The 24406-nt window shown below is 57.1% G+C and overlaps 1 protein-coding gene across 5 annotated transcripts; it reads left to right on the top strand.

The window, feature by feature from the left end:
- Window positions 1-1858: 1858 nt before the first annotated feature.
- On the top strand, window positions 1859-24169 carry TMEM94 (transmembrane protein 94). Of its 5 annotated transcripts, none has more exons than XM_032241681.1 (31): window positions 1891-2196; window positions 8931-9050; window positions 9371-9498; window positions 9789-9925; window positions 11728-11930; window positions 12591-12742; window positions 13098-13200; window positions 13414-13500; window positions 13769-13885; window positions 14235-14291; window positions 14581-14685; window positions 14835-14999; window positions 15228-15437; window positions 15942-16257; window positions 16375-16548; window positions 16949-17051; window positions 17157-17374; window positions 18100-18281; window positions 18370-18508; window positions 18767-18882; window positions 19026-19125; window positions 19448-19556; window positions 19752-19941; window positions 20192-20269; window positions 20570-20655; window positions 21502-21583; window positions 21904-22052; window positions 22141-22265; window positions 22355-22448; window positions 22635-22805; window positions 22985-24169. In XM_032241681.1, the coding sequence occupies exons 1-31, from the start codon at window positions 2143-2145 to the stop codon at window positions 23055-23057; spliced, it is 4143 nt and encodes a 1380-aa protein (XP_032097572.1). In that variant the 5' UTR covers window positions 1891-2142; the 3' UTR covers window positions 23058-24169. The 5 variants fall into 5 exon arrangements, 4 of the variants coding, with proteins under 4 accessions (XP_032097572.1, XP_032097573.1, XP_032097574.1 ...); XM_032241682.1 differs by having other exon boundaries at window positions 1899-2196; window positions 22171-22265; XM_032241683.1 differs by having other exon boundaries at window positions 1957-2196; window positions 14835-14987; window positions 22171-22265; window positions 22985-23437.
- The last annotated feature ends 237 nt before the right edge of the window (window positions 24170-24406 follow it).

Here is a 24406-nt window from a genome sequence, read left to right as displayed (position 1 = left end):
ATTTGGGAGGCTAGAGCAGGAGAATTGCTTGAACCTGGGAGGCGGAGGTTGCAATGAGCTGAGATTGGGATCATGCCACCACGTTCCAGCCTAGGGGACAGAGCAGAGTCTCTAAAACACCAGTCAGAAGGTGTCTTGGAGGAGTAGGCTTTGGAGGATCTGGCATGGTGGTCATTGATGGTAAGAGGGTGGTTGACCCTGGCTTAGCCCAGGAGTGGTTTGGCTCTTGCTAGATGATTCTCTGCTTCCTGCCCTTCTCTTTCTGACCCATCAGTTCTGTCTTTCCTTCAAAGCCCTCACCCCTGTCCCCGGTCCTCCAGCCCACAGTGGCCCTGCTGTAGCAGTGACAGCCTGGCTTCCTGTTGTTTGGGTGCAGGGCTCCCTTCTCCATTTGCTGAAGTGGGCAGTGTAGCAAGGGAGGCAGGGCCCAGCGAGGGCTGCACTGGGGCCTGCACAGCGGCCTGCACAGCACATGGGCCAGCCCCTGCGTGCTGTTCTTTCTGGGGTCTCTCTCATAGAAGGGACAGTGTTTGTGGACTTGTAGCTCCCACCTGAGCAGCGCCTCTGGAAACAGGAGAGAGGGGACAGGAGTCTTTCTCTTTGCTACAGCCAGATTGCAGAGCAGCAGCATCCTCACAGTGGCTGGCGTGGAAGCTGACCCCCACTGCCAACCTTTCCTGCTCTCTGTGAAGTCTTCCTGTTCTTAACCTCTGGACTGCCCGGGCCCTCCCTTCTGTTCTCACTCAGCACTCTGTTTGGGGGCCCCACAGGGAGCTGCGCTTGTGAAAGGGGAGGGGGAGGCTGGCTTGGGCTGCTGAGCCTCCGTCTTCCCTGCAGCTCGAGATGGTGTCGTCTAGGAAACGGAGGGCCCTGGAGAAGCATGTTCAGGCTCTAGCTCACACTCTCCAGCTCTGGGACCTGTTAGGCTGTTTCCTCTCCTCTGGGGCATGTAACCCCATTATAAGGATGGCTTTAGGCAGAGAAGTGTCCCATCTACTCCCCATGCCTTGGCCCCTCCTTCACTCAGGGTGCCTGTGCTGAGAGCATCCTGTATGTCAAACTCGGGGTCCCTGAACGATGCCTCTCAAGCCATGACTCACTCAGGCTCTGCCTGATGCTCTGGCATGTGCTGAGACAGGAGCCCCAGGTATCTGGGGTCCTCTCTGCCTGGGTGATTTGGGGCCTGGGTGTTCCCAGGCACTTGGGCAGGTGTGTCTGAATGCACTGGGACATCACCGGCTCTGGCCTTGCTCTTTCCTGCATGGCTGTTGGGGTCTCCATGCTGCCTGGCAGGAAGGTGTTAGAGTCTTCAGAGGCCCTTTGGGCTGGCTCTTCCCTCCCTGCTGGATCCTTCCTTCTGCCAGCTGCCTGGCCTTGGGCTTTGCCTTCCTAGAAGTCACTGCTCAAGTCTTCTCAGTGGCCGGTCCGTCCCACCCTCTCCACACAGGATGTGCTGCTATTAATAACCCACAAGTCCCCCTTCCCCTCCTTCCTGCAGCTGTAACTGTGGAAAGGGCTGTTGACTTGACTCCATGCTGGGGGGTTGCCATGTGATTCGGGGGGCTCTCATGGATGATGGGCTCACCTAGTGATTTGAGGGCAAAGGACAGGTAGTTTGGGAAGAGAGCTGGGATTTATGTGTCCCAGTGTTCCCCTTGATACTGGCAGTTGTCCTCAGGTTTCTGGGATGGGAAGTTTTTCCTCCATCTGTCCCTCTGTCTGTCTGTCCATATTCTGGCTGCACGGTGCCCCTCAGCTCACCCCACAGTGGCTTCCTCTGAAAAGCAGGCCAAGCTCCCAGACATCTGGCAGAGCATCAGACAAACTTTCTCTTCTCAACGCTCCTGTTTCCTCCCTCCTTCTCTTTCCTCTCTTCTCCGCCCTCCCACCCCTCCAGGGCTGCTGCCTCCTCCTCCCTCCCTGAATCTGCAGCGTGACTGGAAATAGGCTGAATTAATCAGCAGATTGAAGCTCTGCTCTGCTGCGTCTGATTCTCCGCAGCACCCGGCTCCTTGCTCACACGCTCTCAGCTCTCTCCGTCTCTTCTCTCCTCTTCTCTCTCTCTCTCTCTTCACCCTCCCCCCTTTGAGGGAGGTGTTGGAAGTTCCTGCAGCTGACTGCTTGTGGCTCAGGCTCTGGCCCATGCTCTTTAAGCAGACAGAGCTATGGATGCCCCATCAGGGCAAAGGCAGCAAAGTGAGTATGCTAGCGGGGCTTTTACACTTCTCTTAAAAATGCCATGTTCCCTGCCTTGTGTGGGAGTCTCTGGGGTAGCAGCTGCTGTGAGAGTCCTGAAGACAATGCAAAATGGGAGGCTGCTTGAATGAGCCTGGGTAGCTGGGACCTGGGAAGGGGATTGGGAATGAGAGCCAGAAGGCCAGTGTGCCTGGGGAGCTGCCAGCCAGGTGCCCGAGTCACCAAGAGCAGGACTGGGCCCAAGCCTCCCAGGGCACACCCTGCCAAGGCATGTGAGGACCTGGGTTTCCATGTGCAGGTGACAGAAGCTCAGGGCTGGGATGCCAGCCCTCCTCAGGGCCAATGAAGGCACTTTTTTTGCTGAACCATGTGGGGAACTAAGACAGGAACCACCAGGGCAGGGAGGATTTTTTCCTAGGCCCTGGTGGCTACAGGAGGTGGGGAAGGATGTGGGTGAAAGTGCTAAGGTCGGCATGAGCCAGGAAGAAGCAGCTCCACTCCAGGCTCTGATTTGCCTGGCTGTAGACAGAGTCCATCTGTATCTGGCCCAACTCTGAAGAGCGTATGGTGGCTGAATCTCTGCTTCCGTGATTCGGGCATTGTGTGGAGTCCAGCTTTGTGGCCCTTCCATACCTGCACTGACAAAGGCAGTGGGGACCCAGAGAGGAGGCCAGGCCTGAGACAGGATCTCACTATGTTGCCCAGGCTGGTCTCGAACTCCCGGGCTCAGGTGATCCTCTTGCTTCCCAAAGTGCTGGGGTTACAGGCATGAGCCACCATGCCCAGCCAGCCAGTTCTAATTAACAGTTACCTGTGGTTATCAAGGCTGAAGGTCAAGGTCTAAATTCATAACCTGCCTACCTGAGCCTAGGGGACCTTGACTCTGTTGCTCCTGAAACAGCTGGAATAGGAAGGAGAGCAACTGCTATGCCCAGAACACCATGAAGGATCCCTGAAAGGGAACAGGGCGGCTGGGTGCAGTGTCGAATGCCTGTAATCCCAGCACTTTGGGAGGCTGAGGAGGGCAGATCACGAGGTCAGGAGTTCAAGACCAGCCTGGCCAACATAGTGAAACCCCGTCTCTACTAACAATACCAAAATCAACAGGGCATAATGGTGCACGCCTGTAGTTTCAGCTACTCGGGAGGCTGAGGCAGGAAAATCACTTGAACCCAGGAGGCGGAGGTTGTGGTGAGCTGAGATCGTGCCATTGCACTCCAGCCTGGGCAACAGAGCAAGATTCTGTATATATATAAAAAAAAAGGAGGGGACAGGGCCCAGCCTCTGGGTTACCTGAGTGAGAAACTTGACAGAAGCGATGCAGGACAGCTCAGGTGTGTCAGCTCTTGAAGGCGCCTTAGCCTATGCAGGTGCTCAGCCGCAGACCTCCAAAGCTGGGCCTGTTCAGTGGCAGACTCCTTGTGGTTCTGATTTGATGGATAGAGTTCTTTCACCACCCTGCTGTTCCTCCAAATCCCCACGCTCTGTCAGCGTCCCTTTGATGATAGAACAGAAAGAGCAAGCCCTGTGATGGGCGTTTGTTTGCTGCCTGCCTCTCCCGAGTCAGGACTTCCTCACAGCTGTGTTATTTTCTGCTCTTGCTCCAGTTAAGCCTGAGCAGTGCAGTGGAATGGGGTTAGTTCTGCCTGAAAAGCATCCATGTAATTTGAGAAGCAGGGCCTCCCTTCCCCTTGGCATGATGGGAGTTTTTAGCATGTGGGAAGCTCTGAGAATCTCATGTCACCCGTGGGTACTTAAGGCCAGGTTAGATTTTTTTCTCAGCCATCTTGGCCCCAGGAGGCAAGTAAAGGCGACCTCAGCTTGTGTGTGTCAACCTGTATTTCTGTTTCTCAGATCATAAGAACTGCGCCTGTTCCCTTGCTATGCCCTGCCATCGGTGCCCAGGCAGGTCGGGTATGCAGCCTAATCCACGCTTTGGGAAAGGCTGGCAGAGCCCACTCACCCACCAACCCATTACGAACTTCCTTCAGAAAGTACGAAGGTCTTCCGCTCTTATGTCACATGTCAAAGCTGAGGCACAATGACCAAGAAAGCAGGCCAAGCATAGTGGCTCATACCTGTAATCCCAGCAATATGGGAGGCAGGAAGATTGCTTGAACCTGGGAATTCCAGACCAGCCTGGGCAACATAGTAAGACTTTGTCTCTACAAAAAAAATTTTTTTTTTTTTTTTGAGATGGAGTTTCGCTCTTGTTACCCAGGCTGGAGTGCAATGGCGCGATCTCGGCTCACCACAACCTCCGCCTCCTGGGTTCAGGCAATTCTCCTGCCTCAGCCTCCCGAGTAGCTGGGACTACAGGCACGTGCCACCATGCCCAGCTAATTTTTTGTATTTTTAGTAGAGACGGGGTTTCACCATGTTGACCAGGATGGTCTCGATCTCTTGACCTCATGATCTACCCGCCTCGGCCTCCCAAAGTGCTGGGATTACAGGTGTGAGCCACCCCAGGTGCAGTGGTTCCCACCTGTAATCCCAGCACTTTGGGAGGCTGAGGTGGGCAGATTACTTGAGCCCAGGAGCTCAAGACCAGTGTGGGCAACATGGCGGAACTCCATCTCTACTACAAATACAAAAAAATTAGCCAGATGTGGTGGCATCACCTATAGTCCCAGCTACTCGGGAAGCTGAGGTGGAAGAATTACCTGGGCCTGGGAAGTCAAGGCTTCAGTGACCTGTGATGGCGCCACTACATTCCAACCTGGGCAACAGGAGTGAGACCATTTCAAAAAAAAAGACTAAAAAAAACCTAGCTGGTCATGGTGGTACACATGTGTGGTCTTAGCTGCTTAGAGGCTGAGGTGGGAGAATTGGTTGAGCCCAGGAGGTGGGGGCTGCAGGGAGCGAGATTGTGCCATTGTACTCCATCCAGCCTGGGCAACAGAAGAAGACCCTGTCTCAAAAAAAAAAAAAAAAAAAAAATGAGAGAGAGGGAGAGAGCAGTGACTTGTCCCTTAACTCAGACCCCCTGCTGGAGAAGGAAGAGGTGAATGCCTGGGCAGTTGAATAAGCTCACTTGAAGGCTACAAAGAACAGACTGGCCCAGAATGCCGGGTCCTCACCACAGGGCTGGCCTGTGCGGGCAAGCGCTTCCTTTGGGCAGCATGTAATTACAGAATGGCTTATTTTTCCTCTACTGTGCTGTCTTTAATTGCCAGTCTGGAGCTGGTGTCCCCGGCCAGACATAACATGCGGGGGCAGATGCACACAGACAGCCCTGCAGGCGCCCTGCCCGGGAGCATCTGCCACCCTCTGGCCCATACCTCCCACACCTGGAGGGGAGCAGAGCACAGCTTCAAGGTACCTGGGGGTAGAGACAAGAAGAGAGCAGATGATGGCCTTGCGGGGTGAGGAGATCCTGGTTTAGGGCTGCTTGGAATGAGGCAGCAGGTGTCAGGACAGCCACCATGTGGCCCACGGGAATCGATGAATGTCTAAGATCTTCAGGCCTGTTCAGAGGAGGGACACCTCCCTGGCTCTCTGACTACTCCTCTTAGCCTATTCTTTGCCTTGCTGGAAACTGTCACCTTCCTGAGTGTGGTCCTCATTCTAGGCGGAGCATCTTCCCAGCCGTGTACAATTGCCTGGTCCTTCCTCTCCTCCTTCCTTCCAGTCCCCATCTTTTGACAGACAGCCTACCCCTCTGCAGGCCAGCTCTCCCTGCCTCCATTGTGTTTCTCACTTGATCATTTCTGGAGGCCTGGCCCAGGCACGTGTGTCCTGGGAACACTCACTTCCCTCTCCGTGGCGAGGAAGCTCAGAAGGCTGAGCCTGAAGGGAAGGCACTGGAGGCCAGGGGTCTCTGTGTACAGCCTCTGCGTCTCCTAGATCCTCCCTTTCCCTGGGGTGGGAGGAACAGATATCTAGCGCCTCAGACAGAAGGCCTATGGGCCCCTCTTCCTGTTTCTGTTCTTCCCTTACAACCCTCCCTGAAGCTTTCTTTCCCTCCATGTCAGGAGCTCTGGGAGGCAGTAGGACAGGTATAGACATTCATTTGCCCTGGACTGTGGCCTCTTTGGGAGGCCTCAAGATCCTTGCCAAAGGGAGGTGGGTAAGTTGGAGCACAGTATTTACCCATGTGGGGGTATGAGGCCCCTGCCCAGAGGGCCATTTCTTCCTCAGCTGAAATAACCAGTTTATCCCCTCTGGGAGGAGGCAGCTCTTATGTTTATAATCCTCCAAAGCCACTGTGGAGAGTGGGGATTAGGTGAGATTTAGGCAAGGGAGCTGGGGAATCCTGGAGCTGGGCCCACTCTGGAAGCTGAGCCCATCTCTCAGGCCAGTACTGGGGGCTCCACTCAGGCACATCCCGTGATGCCAGGCTGTGGCAGCGGGACAGCACCCCCTGGCCCAGCAGCCACTTGTGGTTGTGGAATGTGTTCCTTCCAGGGCTGAGGCTAGGTTGACGAGGAGGGGGTGTGTGTAGAGACAGGTGGAAAAAAGGAAGTCCAGAAGGCCTAGGGGGCACAGCCAGGGCAGGATTCTGGAAGATGGAGCTGTGGGCCACGTTGGGGGTGGGGAGGGCAGTGAGACGAGGCAGCCAGGGGTCACCAGCCCCACAGCCCGTGGCCAAGACTCCTCTATGGCTGCCCCAAGTCCTTTCCTTGTGCCTAAGGTCTAGGGATTCGCTCCTCTTGCTCAGGAGGTTTTCTGGACGGAAGCTCACATGAATACTCCTCAGGTGGCCCTGGAAAGACTCATTCCTCCTTCAGGCATTGCCTTTCCTGGGGCTCTTCTTTGTCCTAGGGCCTCAGAGCTGGGGTGTTGTGGCTCATGCCTGTAGTCACAGTGCTTCAGCAGGCTGAGGAGGGAGGATTGCTTGAGGTCAGGAGCTCAAGACCAGCCTGGGCAACATATCGAGATCCCATCTCTACAAAAAATATGCAAAGAAAATTAGCTGGGTGTGGTGGTTCGCTTCTGTAGTCCCAGCCACTCTGCAGGCTGAGGCGGGAGGATCGCTGGAGACTGAGAGGTGTGAGCTGCAGTGAACCATGTCCATGCCACTGCATCCAGCCTGGGCAACAGAGCAAGATCTTGTCTCAATTAAAAAAAAAAAAAAGCAAAAAAAAAAAAACTAGGCTGGGCGCAGTGGCTCACGCCTGTAATCCTAGCTCTTAGGGAGGCAGAGGTGGGAGGATAGCTTGAGCCCAGGAGTTCGAGACCTACCTGGGCAATATAGCAAGACCCCATTCTCCACAAAAAGGAAAAAAAAAAAAAAAGACAAAGAAAAGTGTAAGCAAAATTAAAATACAAAATATTTTGCTCATACATGGCTAAAAAAAAGAAAAGAAAAAAAAATCTAACCTGGGATTGGCTTCATCCCCAGAAATTTTGGTTCATTAGGTCCAGAGGGGAGCCTAGACATCCACATTTTTTTTTTTTTTTTTTTTTTTTTTTTTTTTTTTTTTGTGATGGTGTTTTGTTCTTTTTTCCCAAGCTGGAGTGCAATGGCGCGATCCCGGCTCACCGCAACCTCCGCCTCCCGGGTTCAGGCAATTCTCCTGCCCCAGCCTCCTGAGTCACTGGGATTACAGGCACGCACCGCCGTGCCCAGCCAATTTTTTTGTATTTTTAGTAGAGACGGGGTTTCACCATGTTGACCAGGATGGTCTCGATCTCTTGACCTTGTGATCCACCCGCCTCAGCCTCCCAAAGTGCTGGGATTACAGGCTTGAGCCACCGCGCCCGGCAACATCCACATTTTTAAAAGCTGCATGTCTCAGCTACACATTCTGGGCTGACATTCCCTGATTAAGGTGAAACCTTGACTAAGCTGCAGAATGCCCCGGGTTGTTCCTGTTGCTGCTTCATTGGGATCAGTGCATTCATTCATTCATTCATTCACTCAGCAAGTATTCATTGAGCTTGTGTGTGCTGTGCATTGTTTTAGCAGTTGGATGGTGAGGGTGTGAGGAAATGGAAGAATTCAATGCCTGTTTTTAAGGAATTTGCAGTCTGGCGGGAGAGCCAGGCATGTAAATCTATGATTACAGTTCTGACATATAAACGCTGACATATAAACCTCCCCTGAGTGCAGCCCTGGGTTTTGGGAAAATGTCCCAGAGGAGGTAATGTTTGAACTGAGTGTTGAAGGAGAAGCAAGAGTTGTCTGTCGAGGTGGGCAGATCACTTGAGGTCAGGAGTTCAAGACCAGCCTGGCCAGCATGATGACACCTTGTCTCTACTGAAAATACAAAAAATTAGCTGGGCATGGTGGTGTGAACCTGTAATCTCAGCTACTCGGGAGGCTGAGGCAGGAGAATCACCGGAACCTGGGAGGCGGAGGTTGCAGTGAACCAAGATTGCACCACTGCACTCCAGCCTGGGAGACAAAGCGAGACTCCGTCTCAACCATGCAATCAAAGACTTGCCTGTTGCAGTAAATTGGGAGATCAGTGGGGAGCACAGCCTGGGTGGGCAGGGAGCCTGGTGGTGGCAGCGGGGAAAGTGAGTTGGGGAACATGGAATATAGAAAGACATTTTGTTTTTCAACTTGGCTTTAGAGAGTAGGGTAGGAGGCTGTGCACTTGAACACATTGTAATTTGGTGGAGATGGACCTGGTCATACCTTGAGGGGCCAGAGCTGGTAGGGGAAGAGATGTGAGGATCCCAGAGGAGGGGAAGGATGAAGGGCCTGGGAGGGGGAGGTTGGGGCCTGCCTGCCTTGCACAGCCTCGGCTCGGCAGTGACACCGAGCGCCTCCTGCTTGCCTGCAGGGCGAGCCTCCCTCGGCCCTGGGCCTGTCCACAAGGAAGGCCCTCAGCGTCCTCAAGGAGCAGCTGGAGGCAGTGCTGGAAGGACATCTCAGGGAGCGGAAGAAGTGTCTGACCTGGAAGGTGAAGCTTCTTCTCGGGGCCGCCAAGGCCTGGCTGGGATGGCAGGGAAGTGTGGGAGGCCCCTACTCAGGGCTGTGATGCACCCTGTCACCCTGGGTGGTGTGACCCAACGGAGTCCTCATGAAATATCAGAAAGCAGCAGGGGTTCCCCTCAGAGTGGCTCCCAAGCCTGCTTGCTGCAGGAGCTCAACAGTCTGGAGCACAGCCGAGGTCAAAGGGAGGGGACCAAGGTGCCCTTGGGGGCTGGGGAGGGTGCGAGGGGAGGTGGCCAGATTAGAGTGGGACTGGCCCCTCACCGCCCCCTCCCTGTTCCTCTCCAGGAGGTGTGGAGAAGCAGCTTCCTCCACCACAGTAACCGCTGCTCCTGCTTCCACTGGCCAGGGGCCTCGCTCATGCTGCTGGCCGTGCTGCTGCTGCTGGGCTGCTTCGGGGGCCAGCCAGCCGGGAGGTACGCACCCAGGGGCTGCTCCCCAACCTCTCCAGCTGTCCCTTCCATCCTGCTGTAGCACTCGGGACAGCCCAGGGCTCCAAGGGGCTGCCACCTCCAAGCTGCTCCTGGGATGTAAGGAAACCTCCTCAGTCCCTTGACTGGGGTCAGAGGCCTAGCTGGTGACAGGGCACCAGAATGGGACACTCTTTCCACAAGGGACTGGGGTGGGAAGAGGAGCTGTGGCCTGGGGGCTACTGGGTGGATGAGCCTTCACTCCCTGTGGGTGCCCCTTTCTTTCTTCCCGCCAGCCGTGGGGTGGGGCTGGTGAATGCCTTGGCCTTGTTCCTGTTGCTGCTTCTCAACCTTGTGCTCATTGGGCGGCAAGACCGGCTGAAGCGTCAGGAGGTAGAGCGGAGGCTGCGCGGGATCATCGACCAAATCCAAGGTGAGGTCAAGGGCAGGCATATTGGTGGGAAAAGATGACCCGGATATCAGAGCCCTGAGGGCTCCCCTCCTGCACCCCAGCACAGACAGGTTGCCTGTGGCCAGCATTGCAGGGGCTTTTGTCATCTGGGTGTTAGAAGGATGCCCACCCTCTTTTGAGCAGGGCAGTGAGAGCTGTGGGAGTGTCGTGGGTGCCCAAGCAGAGGGCTGGGCAGGCAGGAAGGCTAGGGGTGGCAGGTGGGCTTCTGGGCTGGCTCGTGTTGGGAAACTAATAGGGAGGACCCCCACATGGCGGGAGGATGGTTGGGGTTTTCTCGTTCAAGTCCATCTTGTCTGGTGTTCTGTGCTGGGAGACGTGGGGTTGGACAGAGATACCTGCAGGAATCGGGGTGGGGTAGGGGACCAGGAGCCTGAGGTGAGCAGCCCAGTTCCAAAAGGGAAGAGAGTGGCTCGGATTTCTTTCTTTTTTTTTTTTGAGATGAAGTTTTACTCTTGTTGCCCAGGCTGGAGTGCAATAGTGTGATCTTGGCTCACCGCAACCTCTGCCTCCTGGGTTCAAGTGATTCTCCTGCCTCAGCCTCGTGAGTAGCTGGGATTACAGGCGCCCACCACCACGCCCGGCTAATTTTGTATTTTTAGTAAAGATGGGGTTTCTCCATGTTGGTTGGGCTGGTCTTGAACTCCTGACCTCAGGTGATCCGCCCGCCTTGGCCTCCCAAAGTACTGGAATTACAGGTGTGAGCCACTGCGCTCAGCCAGGAGTTGCTTGGATTTCTGCTTGGCCTTTCATTCAGGTGGTGTTCATGAAGCTTGGCTGTGGATTGAGGGTTGTTTAGGCTCTTTTGAGGGACTGTGGCTCCTGCTGTTCAGGGGCATGTGGTGCTCTGGAGAAGCAGCGCCCGCTCATGAGACCTTCCTCCAACAGAACCGGGCAGTGGATGTTCAGGTGCTAAGTGAGAATTTGTCTTTTCATTCTGAGATGGCTAATTGCAACCATGTGCCAGGCACTGGGAGTGCAATGCTGACAGCAAAAGATGGGCCCTGCTTTCCAGAGCTTAGTCTCCTGCCTGGGAGCATCAGTGGCTCCCTCTTGCTTATGGAAGCCATCCCACATGCACATGTGGCCTCCCAGAGCTACCAACACAGGCTTACCTTCCTCTCCAGCCTCTTCTCTTCCTCCTCATTCTCATGTTAGAACTACTCACCAGTCTTAGACCCACTATGTATCAGCCTGCCTCTGTGCCTTTGTCCCCTGTTCTCTGTTGGTGAGCTTCTCCCTCCCTTGTCTCCAGCTGACAAACTCTCACCCATTTTCCAGGCCCATCACCAACGCTTCCTCTTCCAGGAAGCCACCTCTGATTGCTCCAGCAAGTTGGTTTGCTCCCTCTTCTGGACTCCTGAAGCACAGGGATCTTTATTAACACTTGGCTGTGTTTGCCTTGTTTGGAGTTATCTGTCCACATGTCTCATCTCCCCCACTGGGTCACGGCTCCTTGAGGCCGGAGACCATGTTGTTTCCACGTTGCACCTCTCACAGGCCCTCTGCACTGTTTGTGAAGTGTATCTGAATGGGATATGGGTACAGAGAAATGACAGCTCCAGTTGTTGAGAGGAGGTAGAGGCACTGGGGCTGGAGTGGCTGGGTAGGGCTTTATAAGGGAGGTGTCCTTGAAAGTAGGGAAGTGTTGGAACAGACCTCTTGGGACAGGAAGTGGGCAGACAGTGCTCGGAGGTGCTGCTGTTATCTGACTGGGGAGCAGGCTGAGGCTGAGAGGGTTGTTTCCCCCTTTCCATTTCCCTCAGATGCCCTCAGGGATGGCAGGGAGATCAAGTGGCCCAGTGCCATGTATCCAGACCTCCACATGCCCTTTGCGCCATCCTGGTCCCTGCACTGGGCCTACAGAGACGGACATCTGGTCAACCTGCCAGTCAGCCTGCTGGTTGAAGGAGACATCATAGCTTTGAGGCCTGGCCAGGAATCGTTTGCTTCTCTGAGGGGGATCAAGGTAGCTTGAGGCTTTCCTCTTCCCCTGGATGTGCGGTCCACAGGCAATGGTGGGAGGGGCTCCAGACTTTGCCCTGCAGCTTCCCGGCCAGCTCACTGGCTTTTTGGCAGAGGCCCCGGAACATCTTCCATCACCCTGCTGTTCTTTTGTTTGTTTTTTACTTATTTTTATTTACATTTATTTATTTGTTTTGAGACAGGGTCTCACCCTGTCGCCCAGGCTGGAGTGCAGTGGTGCAATCCCAGTTCACTGAAGCCTCTGCCTCCTGGGTTCAAGTGATTCTCCCACCTCAGCCTCCCCAGTAGCTAGGATTACAGGCACCCGCCACCACACCTTACCTGGCTAATTTTTATGTTTTTTGGTAGAGACAGGGTTTCGCCATGTTGGCCAGGCTGGTCTCAAACTCCTGACCTCAGGTGATCCACCTGCCTCGGCTTCCCAAAGTGCTGGGATTACAGGCGTGAGCCACCATGCCTGGTCCCCTGTACTGTTCTTTATTCTAGCTAAGAATCCAGTCCCGCAGGCCCTGCCCCCGTGGACTCTGGACTAACTGATGGTCCCTAACCCCAGGGGAGGTCTGTGCTTAGCCGAATTGTCCAGGAAGAGTGGCCTCTGATAGGACCCTCTCGTTGCCCCCACCCTCCCACTTGCTGCCGGCAGGATGACGAGCACATTGTCTTGGAGCCGGGAGACCTCTTCCCCCCCTTCTCCCCTCCACCCTCGCCCCGGGGAGAAGTGGAGAGAGGGCCACAGAGCCCCCAGCAGCACCGGCTTTTCCGTGTCCTTGAGACCCCTGTGATTGACAATGTCAGGTAGGGGTGCCACCCTGCCTTCTCCTGTCCCCTGTACCTTCCATGAAGAGGGGGATGGGACTGACAAGGAGGGGGTTCTGTTCATCTCAAGGTTCTCTTGAGGGCTGGCATCTCCTTAGGCTCCTGTCCTTAGCCTCTTGTGAGAATTCTTAGACTAGGTGGGGCCCTCTCCCAGTCTCTACTCTGAGGGGACAGCTCTGGAGGTGAACGCAGGCCAGGGCCAGGGCACAGTGTGGAACTGCAGGACTCATGGTGCTTGAAGAAGCGGTTTCTGGCAGAGAGGCCCAGAATCCTCCCAAGGTGCAGGTTTCTGGCCTCTCCACTGAGTGGGACTGACAGTCACCTCTTTCTGCAGATGGTGCCTGGACATGGCCCTGTCCCGCCCAGTCACTGCCCTGGACAATGAGCGTTTCACAGTGCAGTCGGTGATGCTACACTATGCTGTGCCCGTGGTCCTGGTGTGTGCGGCAGGGCTGCGCATCGGGGGTAGGGGAGAGGGCTGGACTTTGGGGGTCTCAGGCCACTCACATGAGCAGGAGTGAACACGGAGGGCCCCAGAGCAAGCTGGCCCATAGAGTAGCAAAGGAAGGGGGGTGGCAGCGCCTGGGTCCCCCTCGAGGCGGGGGAGGGGGTCCAAGGGGTCCAGGCTATGCTTCTGCTGTTCCCGACAGGCTGGCTTCCTCATCACCAATGCCCTGCGCTTCATCTTCAGTGCCCCGGGGGTCACTTCCTGGCAGTACACCCTCCTCCAGCTCCAGGCAAGGACCGCCCTGTCCTCCCTGTCATGCTTCCCTCCGGCCCGAGGGGCTGGCTCTTCTAGTACCCTGGCTGTCCCTCCCTCTCTGTAGCCCAGAGGTCCCCTCAAGCTTCAGCTTAAGAACACCTCTTTCCCTTCTTTCCCTTCCTGCCCCTGAGAGAGCTGGCCCTTCCTGCCCAGGGAATGGCTGTGGGGCCAGGGCAGCCCTTCCCTTCCCTCCTCCCCAGGCCCAGAGCTCAGGAGCTGTCTGTGTGGTCTGCTCCTTCCAGGTGAATGGTGTCCTGCCCATCCTCCCCCTGCTCTTTCCAGTCCTCTGGGTTCTGGCAACTGCCTGTGGAGAGGCCCGTGTCCTGGCCCAGATGAGCAAGGCCTCGCCCAGCTCCCTGGTAGGTTTTTCCAAGGCAGCTGGGGAAAGTGACAGGAACAAAAAGAGGGAGTTAGCTATGCCAGAGAACAGGGCAGAAGTCCAGCCCCACCTTGGGCTCAGTGTGTTGATCAGCCCAGGCAGCTCTCCAGGGCTCGGGCCCTCTCTATTCCAGAAGGGCTTCCAAGCCAGGCCCTGGGTGAGGGTGAGCACCTACGCTGGCTTCCACCAGATGGAGAGTCAGGACGACCGGGCCCTTTACCGAAGGGGTTGGGAGTCCCGCTGGTGTGGGCCCCACCTCTGCCAGCTTGGAGAAGCCTGTGTGAAGCTGGCTTTTTCCTCACTGAGGCCCTCACCCTCTCTCTGTGCAGCTGGCTAAGTTCTCAGAGGACACTCTCAGCAGCTATACGGAGGCCGTCTCCTCTCAGGTACAACACTGACCAGGATGGCTTCTCCCACAGGTCTCTAGAGCCGTAACCCTGGGACTCCCCTGTTTATGGCTGCAAAGCCTTCAGCCAGGCTCTTGGAGCCCCATGTCCACCCGCTACATGTGGACATAACCTGGGCCTGTTCCCATTACACAGCCACGCCCTGCCCCAGAGAAGTGCCTCTCCACCCCAACTTCATGGGGCTCCCCTGGATTTCCGCCTAGAGGCCGTCTCCAGGGAAATGAGGCTGAGCCCTGAATGGCCTTGCAGACTTGCCCTCTCCCACCAGGAAATGCTGCGCTGCATTTGGGGCCACTTCCTGAGGGTGCTCCGGGGGACGTCGCCCACGCTGAGCCACAGTTCCAGTCTGCTGCACAGCCTGGGCTCTGTCACGGTGAGGGTGGGCCGTGCGGTGGGGAGGCACCTGTCGTGCCCGTCCTACTCTCTGGCTGGGCCTGGGCTGTCCACCTGCCACTTGAGTGGCCCCTGGGCAGGGTGGGCTAATGCCAGGCCCCTTTCCCATCTCAACCGCTTTCCATGCAGGTCCTGTGCTGTGTGGACAAACAGGGGATCCTGTCATGGCCAAATCCCAGCCCAGAGACTGTGCTGTTCTTCAGCGGGAAGGTGGAGCCCCCTCACAGCAGCCACGAGGACCTCACGGATGGCCTGTCCACCCGCTCCTTCTGCCATCCCGAGGTAGAGGAGGAGGTACGGCCGGCTCCTGTGGGCCCTACTCTGGGCCAGGCTGTTTAGCCTTGGAGCCTGGCCAGGGAGGGTGAGGTTTAGGTGAGCAAAGGAGGGCTTGGGCACCATTAGGATCTGCTGAGCAGATGAGGTGAAGCCACAGCACAAGGCAGCAAGGGGACCTAGAAGCATCCTGCCTCACTGGTCTGCGGGAGCCACCGGTCCTAGGCCTGTGCTCCTCATTCTCTGCAGCCCCATGAACGAGACGCCCTCCTGGCTGGCTCCCTGAACAACACCCTGCACCTTTCCAGTGAGCAGGAGCGCGGTGACTGGCCTGGGGAGGCTCCCAAGCCCTCTGAGCCGTATTCTCACCACAAAGCGCACGGCCGCAGCAAACACCCATCCGGCTCCAATGTGAGCTTCAGCAGGGACACTGAGGGTGGTGAAGAAGAGCCCAGCAAGGTGAGGGGAGGAGGTGGCACGGGGCAGCCACTCCCTTAGCCACAGGCCATCCTGGCCTCCCTGGCCAGCCTGGCCCCATAGGGTCTGAAAGAGCAGGTGTCCCCGACCTCTGTCCTGGTCCCTGCTTCGAAGTAGACAGAGCCTCCCCTCCGTTCTGGTCTCCCTATTGGAACCTTCCAGACACACACCAGGCTCCCTCTCAGAGACGTTCCCTGACCACAGAAGATCCCTCAACTGTGTCTTCTTTGGTCTGGCCATCCCTCTTTTTGGCTCCTGCCAGTGTCATGAGATATATTAATAAGTTCCTAGAAGCAGATAGGAGCCCAAGGACAGGAAGCTGATTTCAGGAGGGAGGGGAGGGGGAGAGAGTGGGCAGGAGCTCTCTCCTAGAAAGGGTGCCTTTCAGGGGCAGGAGCCCTCCCCAGCCTTGGGAGGCAGGTGGAGCCAGTGCTGGCTTCCCCACATCCCCTCCCGGGCTGAGGCTCCCCTCCATGTCTCCCCTAGACCCAGCCTGGGATAGAGGGCGAACCCTATGAAGCAGAGGACTTTGTGTGCGACTACCATCTGGAGATGCTGAGCCTGTCCCAGGACCAGCAGAACCCTTCCTGCATTCAGTTTGATGACTCCAACTGGCAGCTGCACCTCACGTCCCTCAAACCCCTCGGCCTCAACGTGCTGCTGAACCTGTGTAATGCCAGCGTCACCGAGCGCCTGTGCCGGTTCTCCGACCACCTGTGCAACATCGCCCTGCAAGAGAGCCACAGCGCTGTGCTGCCCGTGCACGTGCCCTGGGGCCTCTGTGAGCTCGCCCGCCTCATTGGTATGGGCCCCCCTGGCGGGGATGGCTGGCTGGACCTGCCTCCTCGTCACGTGACTTCATGGACCTGGCTGGGTATTGCCAGGGCATGGCCCTAAGTTCCTGTCCCCTGCCCTGCAGGCTTCACTCCTGGGGCTAAGGAGCTCTTCAAGCAGGAGAACCACCTGGCACTGTACCGCCTCCCCAGTGCTGAGACAGTGAAGGAGACCTCGCTGGGGCGGCTCTCCTGTGTCACCAAGCGGCGCCCTCCCCTCAGCCACATGATCAGCCTCTTCATTAAAGACACCACCACCAGTGAGTCCCGCCCACCTCGGCCAGCACTGGGCCAGACTTTCAAGAACCTGCATGGCAGGGGGGCTCCGTCCATCCCTGCCCATTGCTAGGGAGGCCTGGGCAGAGGAACAGTGGGCTGCTTCCAAAGTGCTTTGCTGTGGCAGGGGCTGGACTTGGGGACCAGGGCTGGGATGGTGTTGGCTGCAGAGGCTGGGATTGTCCAGAGGATAGGAATATGGTGTCTGCATTCCAAGCCCAGTAGCCTTGCAGAGCCTGCCTGATCATGAGTCCCAAGGAGTCTCCTCTTCTGTCAGGGGCTCCTCAGCGCCCTTCTCCAGGAGGACAGCGTGCTGCCTGTCAGGTCAGAGTGAGGGTGGGGGGCTGCTTAGCGACACTCAGGGCCTGACCTCTCTCCCCCGAGGCACAGAACAGATGCTGTCCCATGGCACTGCTGATGTGGTCTTGGAGGCCTGCACAGACTTCTGGGATGGAGCTGACATCTATCCTCTCTCGGGATCAGACAGGTGGGTGAGGAAGTGCAGGCCAGCAGCAAGAGCAGCCACTCTGCCGGTGCCCCTGCCCTTCATAGGCAGGACCGCTCACCTCACGTCCGCCTGCTTCCCTGGCAGAAAGAAAGTGCTGGATTTCTACCAGCGAGCCTGCCTGTCTGGGTATTGCTCCGCCTTCGCCTACAAGCCCATGAACTGTGCCCTGTCCTCTCAGCTCAATGGCAAGTGCATCGAGCTGGTACAGGTGCCCGGCCAGAGCAGCATCTTCACTACGTGCGAGCTGCCCAGCACCATCCCCATCAAGCAGAACGCCCGCCGCAGCAGCTGGAGCTCTGACGGTACTTCGTGTGTCTGTCCAGCGGGGCCAGTGCTGGGGCTCCCCTGGGCTGCAGAAGCCCAGGAGGCAGGGAGGGTTTTCGGAGGGCCCTGGCACCCACCACAGCAAAGGGTGCAGTGGCCACAGTCCCAGGCTGGGACGTTAGTGTGATACTATCCAGTGACATGGGGAGTCCCTTAGTTTTCTCCCTTACCAGGAGATGCTCATTTTGCCTGCCTCTCTAGTTGGTTATGATGTTCAAGTGGATAGCGTGCATCAGAGTGCTTTCCTGGGAAGTTACCAACCAGCGTTCATGCAGTGTTCATGCAGTTAGGCTTGGCAGAATCAAACAGACCAGGTCTCTCACCTTGTTGGTGCAGAGGGTGCCCAGAGAACCCAAGAGATCGTGAACTGAGCGGTTGCTGAGTGTGGGGCCAGTACCCCAGCCCTGGAGCAGGACTGAGCAGGAGCTAAAGCCATGCCCTGTCGTGGCTCCCAGCTCAACCACCTGACTGATGCCTACCTTTCATTGTCTTTCTTCCTGTGTCTGTCGGCGCCTTCTGTGTCTTGGCTGTGTGTGTGTGCTGTTGTGTGTGGTCCCCTGGGGCCTGCGTGCTCATTGATTTGGGTGTGGCATCTGTGTGTGTGGCCCCGGCTGCCTCCTGGAATCTGCTGGTTCCTGGATGTCCTGATCGGGCTGTGTCCTGTGTGTCCTGGCTGGGCTTTGTGCCTTGTGCCTGCCTGAAGAAGGGATCGGGGAGGTGCTGGAGAAGGAAGACTGCATGCAGGCCCTGAGCGGCCAGATCTTCATGGGCATGGTGTCCTCCCAGTACCAGGCCCGGCTGGACATCGTGCGCCTCATCGATGGGCTGGTCAACGCCTGCATCCGCTTCGTCTACTTCTCTTTGGAGGATGAGCTCAAAAGCAAGGTGGGGAGAGCCATCCCCTCTGCCATCACCAACTCTGTTTCCCACGGGCTTTTGGGCCTGTATGTTCAAGGCCATCTGCCTTTCACAGGTGTTTGCAGAAAAAATGGGCCTGGAGACAGGCTGGAACTGCCACATCTCCCTCACGCCCACCGGTGACATGCCTGGCTCTGAGATCCCCCCTTCTAGCCCCAGCCATGCAGGCTCCCTGCATGATGACCTGAATCAGGGTAAGGGCAAAGGCGTGGGGTGGGGATGGAGTGGGGTTGGGAGGTTTCCCCTCCTCAGAGCCACAGCCAGGAAGAGTCTCCAGAGAGCCTTCCGGATAAGTACATTCCCTTGGGAAATGGCTCTGATGTCCCTGCAGGAAATGGCAGTCAGCAGGGAGGAGTGGAGACGGAGGCAGGAAATTCTCTGCCATCTGCAGGGCAAGGACAGGCCCACGGAAGGCTGGCCCCAAGGTGAGGGAGAGGCTCTTGTCCCCACAGTGTCCCGAGACGATGCAGAAGGTCTCCTCCTCATGGAGGAGGAGGGCCACTCGGACCTCATCAGCTTCCAGCCTACGGACAGCGACATCCCCAGCTTCCTGGAGGACTCCAACCGGGTACAATGGCAGGATCTGTCTCACCTGTCCTTGTAGTGGCCCCATAGCTGGTCGAGGGGAGAGGTAGAGAGGTAGTGGGCAGGCACATGAAGGGGAGGGATGCTGATCCCCATCCTGAAGCCACTGGCATCTGCTTTCTCCAGGCCAAGCTGCCCCGGGGTATCCACCAAGTGCGGCCCCACCTGCAGAACATTGACAACGTGCCCCTGCTAGTGCCCCTCTTCACTGACTGCACCCCGGAGAGTGAGTGCTGTGGCCTAGGGTACTTGGGCAGCCTGGTCCCTTCGGCTGAGCTCTGCCTGGGTCTGGGCACCCTGTGGGCTCTGGAGGGATGTAGGCTTCCCATGCTGGGAGTGAAGGAACCTGGGCTCGGATCAGCCGGGGAATCCTGTGGGTTGGAGTCAAGAGTGCCGATGTTCACATGATCCCGCTGCTGGGGGTTGGGATTGTTTCAAAGAGGGGCCACCTCCTGTTGCCTCCCACTCTCTTGTCCTGTGGGTAGAGACCCAGCGCCCACATGGCGCTCTGCCTGCCTGACTCTTGTGCCCTCATACGCTGTCCTCAGCCATGTGTGAGATGATAAAGATCATGCAAGAGTACGGGGAGGTGACCTGCTGCCTGGGCAGCTCTGCCAACCTGCGGAACAGCTGCCTCTTCCTCCAGAGCGACATCAGGTCAGGGCAGGACCCTGCAGCCTGTGGGCCAGCCTCTACCTCCCAGAACACAATGATCCTGCATGGGGCTGGGGGTGTGTCCCACGGCTGACCTCGCCCTAGCTGAGACTAACGCACCTGGACACGGTGGGAGAAGAAGGAGGGGGTGCCCAGTCCTGTGGGAGATGCAGCTGAAGGGTGTGTGTCCCTGAGCAGCATTGCCCTGGATCCCCTGTACCCGTCCCGTTGCTCCTGGGAGACTTTCGGCTACGCCACCAGCACCAGCATGGCCCAGGCCTCGGATGGCCTTTCTCCCCTGCAGCTGTCAGGGCAGCTCAATAGCCTGCCCTGCTCCCTGACCTTTCGCCAGGAGGAGACCATTAGCATCATCCGGCTCATCGAACAGGTGGGAGCTTCCGCAGGCGAAGAAGAGGGCAGGGCCCGCCTAGGGTGGGAGTAGTGGCACCGGACCTGTTTGGACCCAGGGACCTTGTGCCCCAGCCTTCCGAGCGGGGCCTTTTCAGGCAGTTACATTAGCCTCTGCTCCCCTCATAGGAGCATCCTGGGCGTCTGGCTCTTGGCTGAAGTGTATCAGTTGTTGGGCCTGGGAGAGGCCAGGCAGACCCAGGCCATAATGTGTCCCTCTCGGTCCATAGGCTCGGCACGCCACCTATGGCATCCGTAAGTGCTTCCTCTTCCTGCTGCAGTGCCAGCTGACTCTCGTGGTTATCCAGGTGAGGTGGGGCCCACACAGGCATCACCCCTGTGCCACTTATCACTTCACTCGTGCAGCTGAGAATCTGAGGAGGGAGGCTGGGGGTAACAGCACAGTCCAGGGGTCCCCTAGAGCCACTGTGAAGCTCCTGGGCTTTCCAAGATGACCTCATTGGCAGAAGAGTATTCCCTCTGGCCCCAGTTCCCTCTGGCAGGATGTGAGCATCTATCTGGGCCCAGGGCAAGGCAGCTCGGGGGCTCCTATGTCCTTATTTTGTGTCTGAATCGAACTGTGGCTCTTGGCTTCTTTCCTACTCTAGTTCCTTTCCTGCTTGGTCCAGCTGCCACCACTCCTGAGTACCACCGACATCCTGTGGCTGTCCTGCTTTTGCTACCCTCTTCTCAGGTGAGAGGCCATGCAGCTCCCCTCCCCCCACACCTAAGCAGGAGGAGTCTGGATGTCACTGTACAGCCCTAGGAGCCCAGGGTTCTGGAACTGCTCAGGGCTCATCTCCTCTGGTACAGGAGGCACGGAGGGAACCTCCTTTGCCTTTTTTTTTTTTTTTTTTTTTTTTTTTTGAGACAAGAGTCTCGCTCTGTGGCCCAGGCTGGAGTGCAGTGGCGTGATGTCGGCGCACTGCAACCTCTGCCTCCCAGGTTCAAGCAGTTCTCCTGTCTCAGCCTCCTAAGTAGCTGGGATTACAGGCACCCGCCACCACACCCAGCTAACCGGGGTATTTCACTGTGTTGGCCAGGCTGGTCTCGAACTCCTGACCTCATGATCTACCTGCCTTGGCCTCCCAAAGTGGAGGGATTATAAGTGTCAGCCACCACATCCAGCCTTTTTTTTGAGACAGAGTCTTACTCTGTCGCCCGGGCTGGAGTGCGATGGCACAATCTCTGCTCACTGCAACCTCTGCCTCCTAGGCTCAGGTCATTCTCCTGCCTCAGCCTCCTGAGTAGCTGGGATTACAGGTGCTCACATGCCCTGCTAATTTTTGTATTTTTAGTAGAGATGGGGTTTTGCCATGTTGGCCAGGCTGGTTTCAAACTCCTGACCTCAAATAATCTACCCGTCTTGGCCTCCCAAAGTGCTGGGATTACAGGTATGAGCACTGCGCCAGTGTTTGTCTTATTCCATCCCCTCACCAGACTTGACCTCATGCTCAAGACTCCCTAGAAGCTCCCTCTGTGAGAACTGGGGGATAGAGGATCACTGTCACCATCCCTGTACATTATCTCTGCTTTTTAGCATCTCACTGCTGGGAAAGCCCCCCCATAGTTCCATCATGTCTATGGCAACAGGGAAAAACCTTCAGTCCATTCCTAAGAAGGTAAGCGAAGCAGACCCTGTGAGCGTTGCAGGTGAGCATGGAAGGGACTGAGGGGTGCGGGAGGAGAGAGGGCCTAATGTGGAAGGCTCTGGATGGGGACTTCAGCAGAACTGGAAAGCCAGCACTCTGTTCCTAGTCATCCCCCAGATCAAAGAGGAGGTGGCGGCACAGAGCTGGGAAAGATCCTTGGTGGGGCGTGAGCTCTCTATCCCCCCAGGCCCTACCATTTACTAAGAGCCTATTGAATATGTGGAAGAGCCAGGAGCGGCTGGCAAAGGGGCTGTGTGCCTCAGGAGTGCCCTGGCCTTGTTCCCCGGCAGACTCAGCACTACTTCCTGCTCTGCTTCCTACTCAAGTTCAGCCTCACCATCAGCTCGTGCCTCATCTGTTTTGGCTTCACGCTGCAGAGCTTCTGTGACAGCTCCCGGGCCCACAACCTCACCAACTGCTCATCCATCATGCTGCCCAGGTGGGTCCCAGCCCTGAGAGCCATCATCGTCTGCCTCACCTCGAGGCTTCCTCCCTCCCCACCCCAGTCTACCTCCCTGCAGCCTCAGAGGGGCTGAGCCCATGCCTCGCTTTGGCAGCAACAACGACAGGGCTCCATCCTGGTTTGAGGACTTTGCCAACGGACTGCTGTCGGCTCAGAAGCTCACGGCCGCCCTGATTGTCCTGCATACTGGTGAGGGAGCTCTTTGGGAGGGTGCAGATGATGGTGGGGAGGGGCCCCACTGTGGAAGTCTGACTCCCACATTGCCCTACTTTCCCCAGTCTTCATTTCTATCACCCATGTGCATCGCACCAAGCCCCTGTGGAGAAAGAGCCCCTTGACCAATCTCTGGTGGGCCGTGACAGTGCCTGTGGTGTGAGTATTGCTAGGATGGAGGGGTGGAGTGGGGCTGGGGAGGAGAGGGGCTCTGCCGGGCAAGGACTGGAGGGCGGGACCGGGCCCAGGGGTTTAACCATGCCCTGCTTGAGCTAATTGTACTGGGAAGAGCAGGGAAGAAAGAAGGCAGTGTCAGGGTTCACATGGGGCCTCCACCTCCTGCAGGCTGCTGGGTCAGGTGGTCCAGACAGCTGTGGACCTGCAGCTGTGGACACACAGGGACAGCCATGTCCACTTTGGCCTGGAGGACGTGCCCCTGCTGACGTGGCTCCTGGGCTGCCTGTCCCTGGTCCTTGTGGTGGTCACCAATGAGGTCGTGAAGCTACATGAGATTCGGTGAGCTGCCAGCAGGGCGCCTCCCTCTGGGCTCAACCATGTTCCATAAACCCATCACTCCTTTGGCGACATTCCCCCACCTTTCCGTTGCCTGTCCCTCCCTCCTCCTCTGCTGTCCTGCCCGGGCCCCTGGTCTAAGGATCTTTGCCAACCTGTACTTTAATCTCCTGCCCCGCCAGGGTCCGAGTCCGCTACCAGAAGCGACAGAAGCTGCAGTTTGAAACTAAGCTGGGCATGAACTCTCCCTTCTGAGCCACTGGCTGTGGTGGCCACAGTTGCTTCCATCCCTGGGGCTAAAGCCAGACCCATTTCTGAACAGGGGAGTTGGTATCATGAATGTTTCCGGGTTTGCTCCTGCACCCGTGGCACTGGAAGCCCAGCTCCCCGCATCAGACCCCGCTGTCTTCCTGAGCCCTGGGGCTTACTGTGGAGGAGCTGATGGGCGGGCCCTCAGCCAGTCCTGGCTCTTCCCTGGGCCTCACCAGAGGCTCTCTTGAATGTATGGCCTCAGGTGCTCCCTCAAGGGGCCCTCACCTGTGGGCTGTCCCCTTGGGGACCCCTTGCCCCCCAGTGCCTCTGCTTGTGGGTCCCTGGACATGGCCTTGAAGCGAACCTTCTTTGGAGGAGCAACAGCAGCAGCAGCCTTGGCGGGCGAGTCCAAGTCCCAAGGCTGCTGTGGAGGGCAGGGTGGTGCTGCATGCTCCCCATCCCATCCTCCTGGGGCAGGGGCTTGGATGTGGCCCCGAGTGCCTCCCCTCCCTCCCTCTGTGGGGGAGTCTCCCACCTGATGAAGATGGAGCAGGGCCCCCGCTTCGCCCTGGAGCCTCTTCCTGTGCCTGGCTCAAGCTGCCTGCCTATGTCTTGGGGAATCTGGCCTAGGTCTCCTCAGCCTCTGCCCCAGTTCTGGGAGAAGTTTCTACTGGTGTATATTTTTTAATGGAAATGAGCCTTTTAGGAATGAATGTAGACTGGTTTGTATTAAAATGTGTCAATTGCTTAAGAAACACCTGTGGCTGGTCCGTAAGGCCACTCCAGGGTCTGCCCACCCACGGCGGTGGCTAGCAAAGGGAGGCCTAAGCCTTCCTCCATCTACACTGGCAGGTCTCTCAGGTCTGGCTCAGGTGAGACCCGTGGGGTCAGGGTTCCCCGTGTCACAGAGGCAAACACACAGCCCGGTCACATGGAATGGTGTTTTCATTGGTGTTAGTTGGGGCAAGAGGTTAATGGTTACAGAGCCAGGGCCTGGGCCAACAGGGTCAGGCTCCTGGCCCTCAGGTGGGCATCGGGGGCTCCTGCTGTGGTCTGAGGCCCCTCTCCCATTTCGTCCTCTCAGGCAGTTAATAGAATAAATTCCATTTAAAATATATGCATTTCTCTCTGCTTAAAAAATAACATTTACAATTGAAAAGTTGGATTTGTGGGATCTATTAACCCCACTGCCTCCCACCCCTGCCAGCTCTGCCACAGCGAGGGAAAGCGGGGCAGGAGCTGTGTATTTACATGTCCTCTGTACACCTACAGAGGGGGGGCCCGGCCAGACACATGCCTCCTTTGGCCTCTGAGGGCCTGGGCAGCACGGTGGGTGGCAAGAGGCTTCCCTT

This window comes from Sapajus apella, unplaced genomic scaffold (assembly GCF_009761245.1).
Source record: "Sapajus apella isolate SASKATOON/1434 unplaced genomic scaffold, GSC_monkey_1.0 scaffold48, whole genome shotgun sequence".
Taxonomy (NCBI): Eukaryota; Metazoa; Chordata; class Mammalia; order Primates; family Cebidae; genus Sapajus; species Sapajus apella.
The sequence above is the reverse complement of the archived record's forward strand: the minus strand, read 5'-3'. Positions and strand labels throughout refer to the sequence as shown.

Bases quoted from the DNA above. Each gene is read 5' to 3' on its own strand.
- TMEM94 (XM_032241681.1), top strand. From the start codon at position 2,143: ATGCTCTTTAAGCAGACAGAGCTATGGATGCCCCATCAGGGCAAAGGC. The intron at 15,000-15,227 runs GTACGGCCGGCT...CATTCTCTGCAG, and splicing joins ATCCCGAGGTAGAGGAGGAG to CCCCATGAACGAGACGCCCT. The intron at 17,375-18,099 runs GTACTTCGTGTG...GCCTGCCTGAAG, and splicing joins CAGCAGCTGGAGCTCTGACG to AAGGGATCGGGGAGGTGCTG.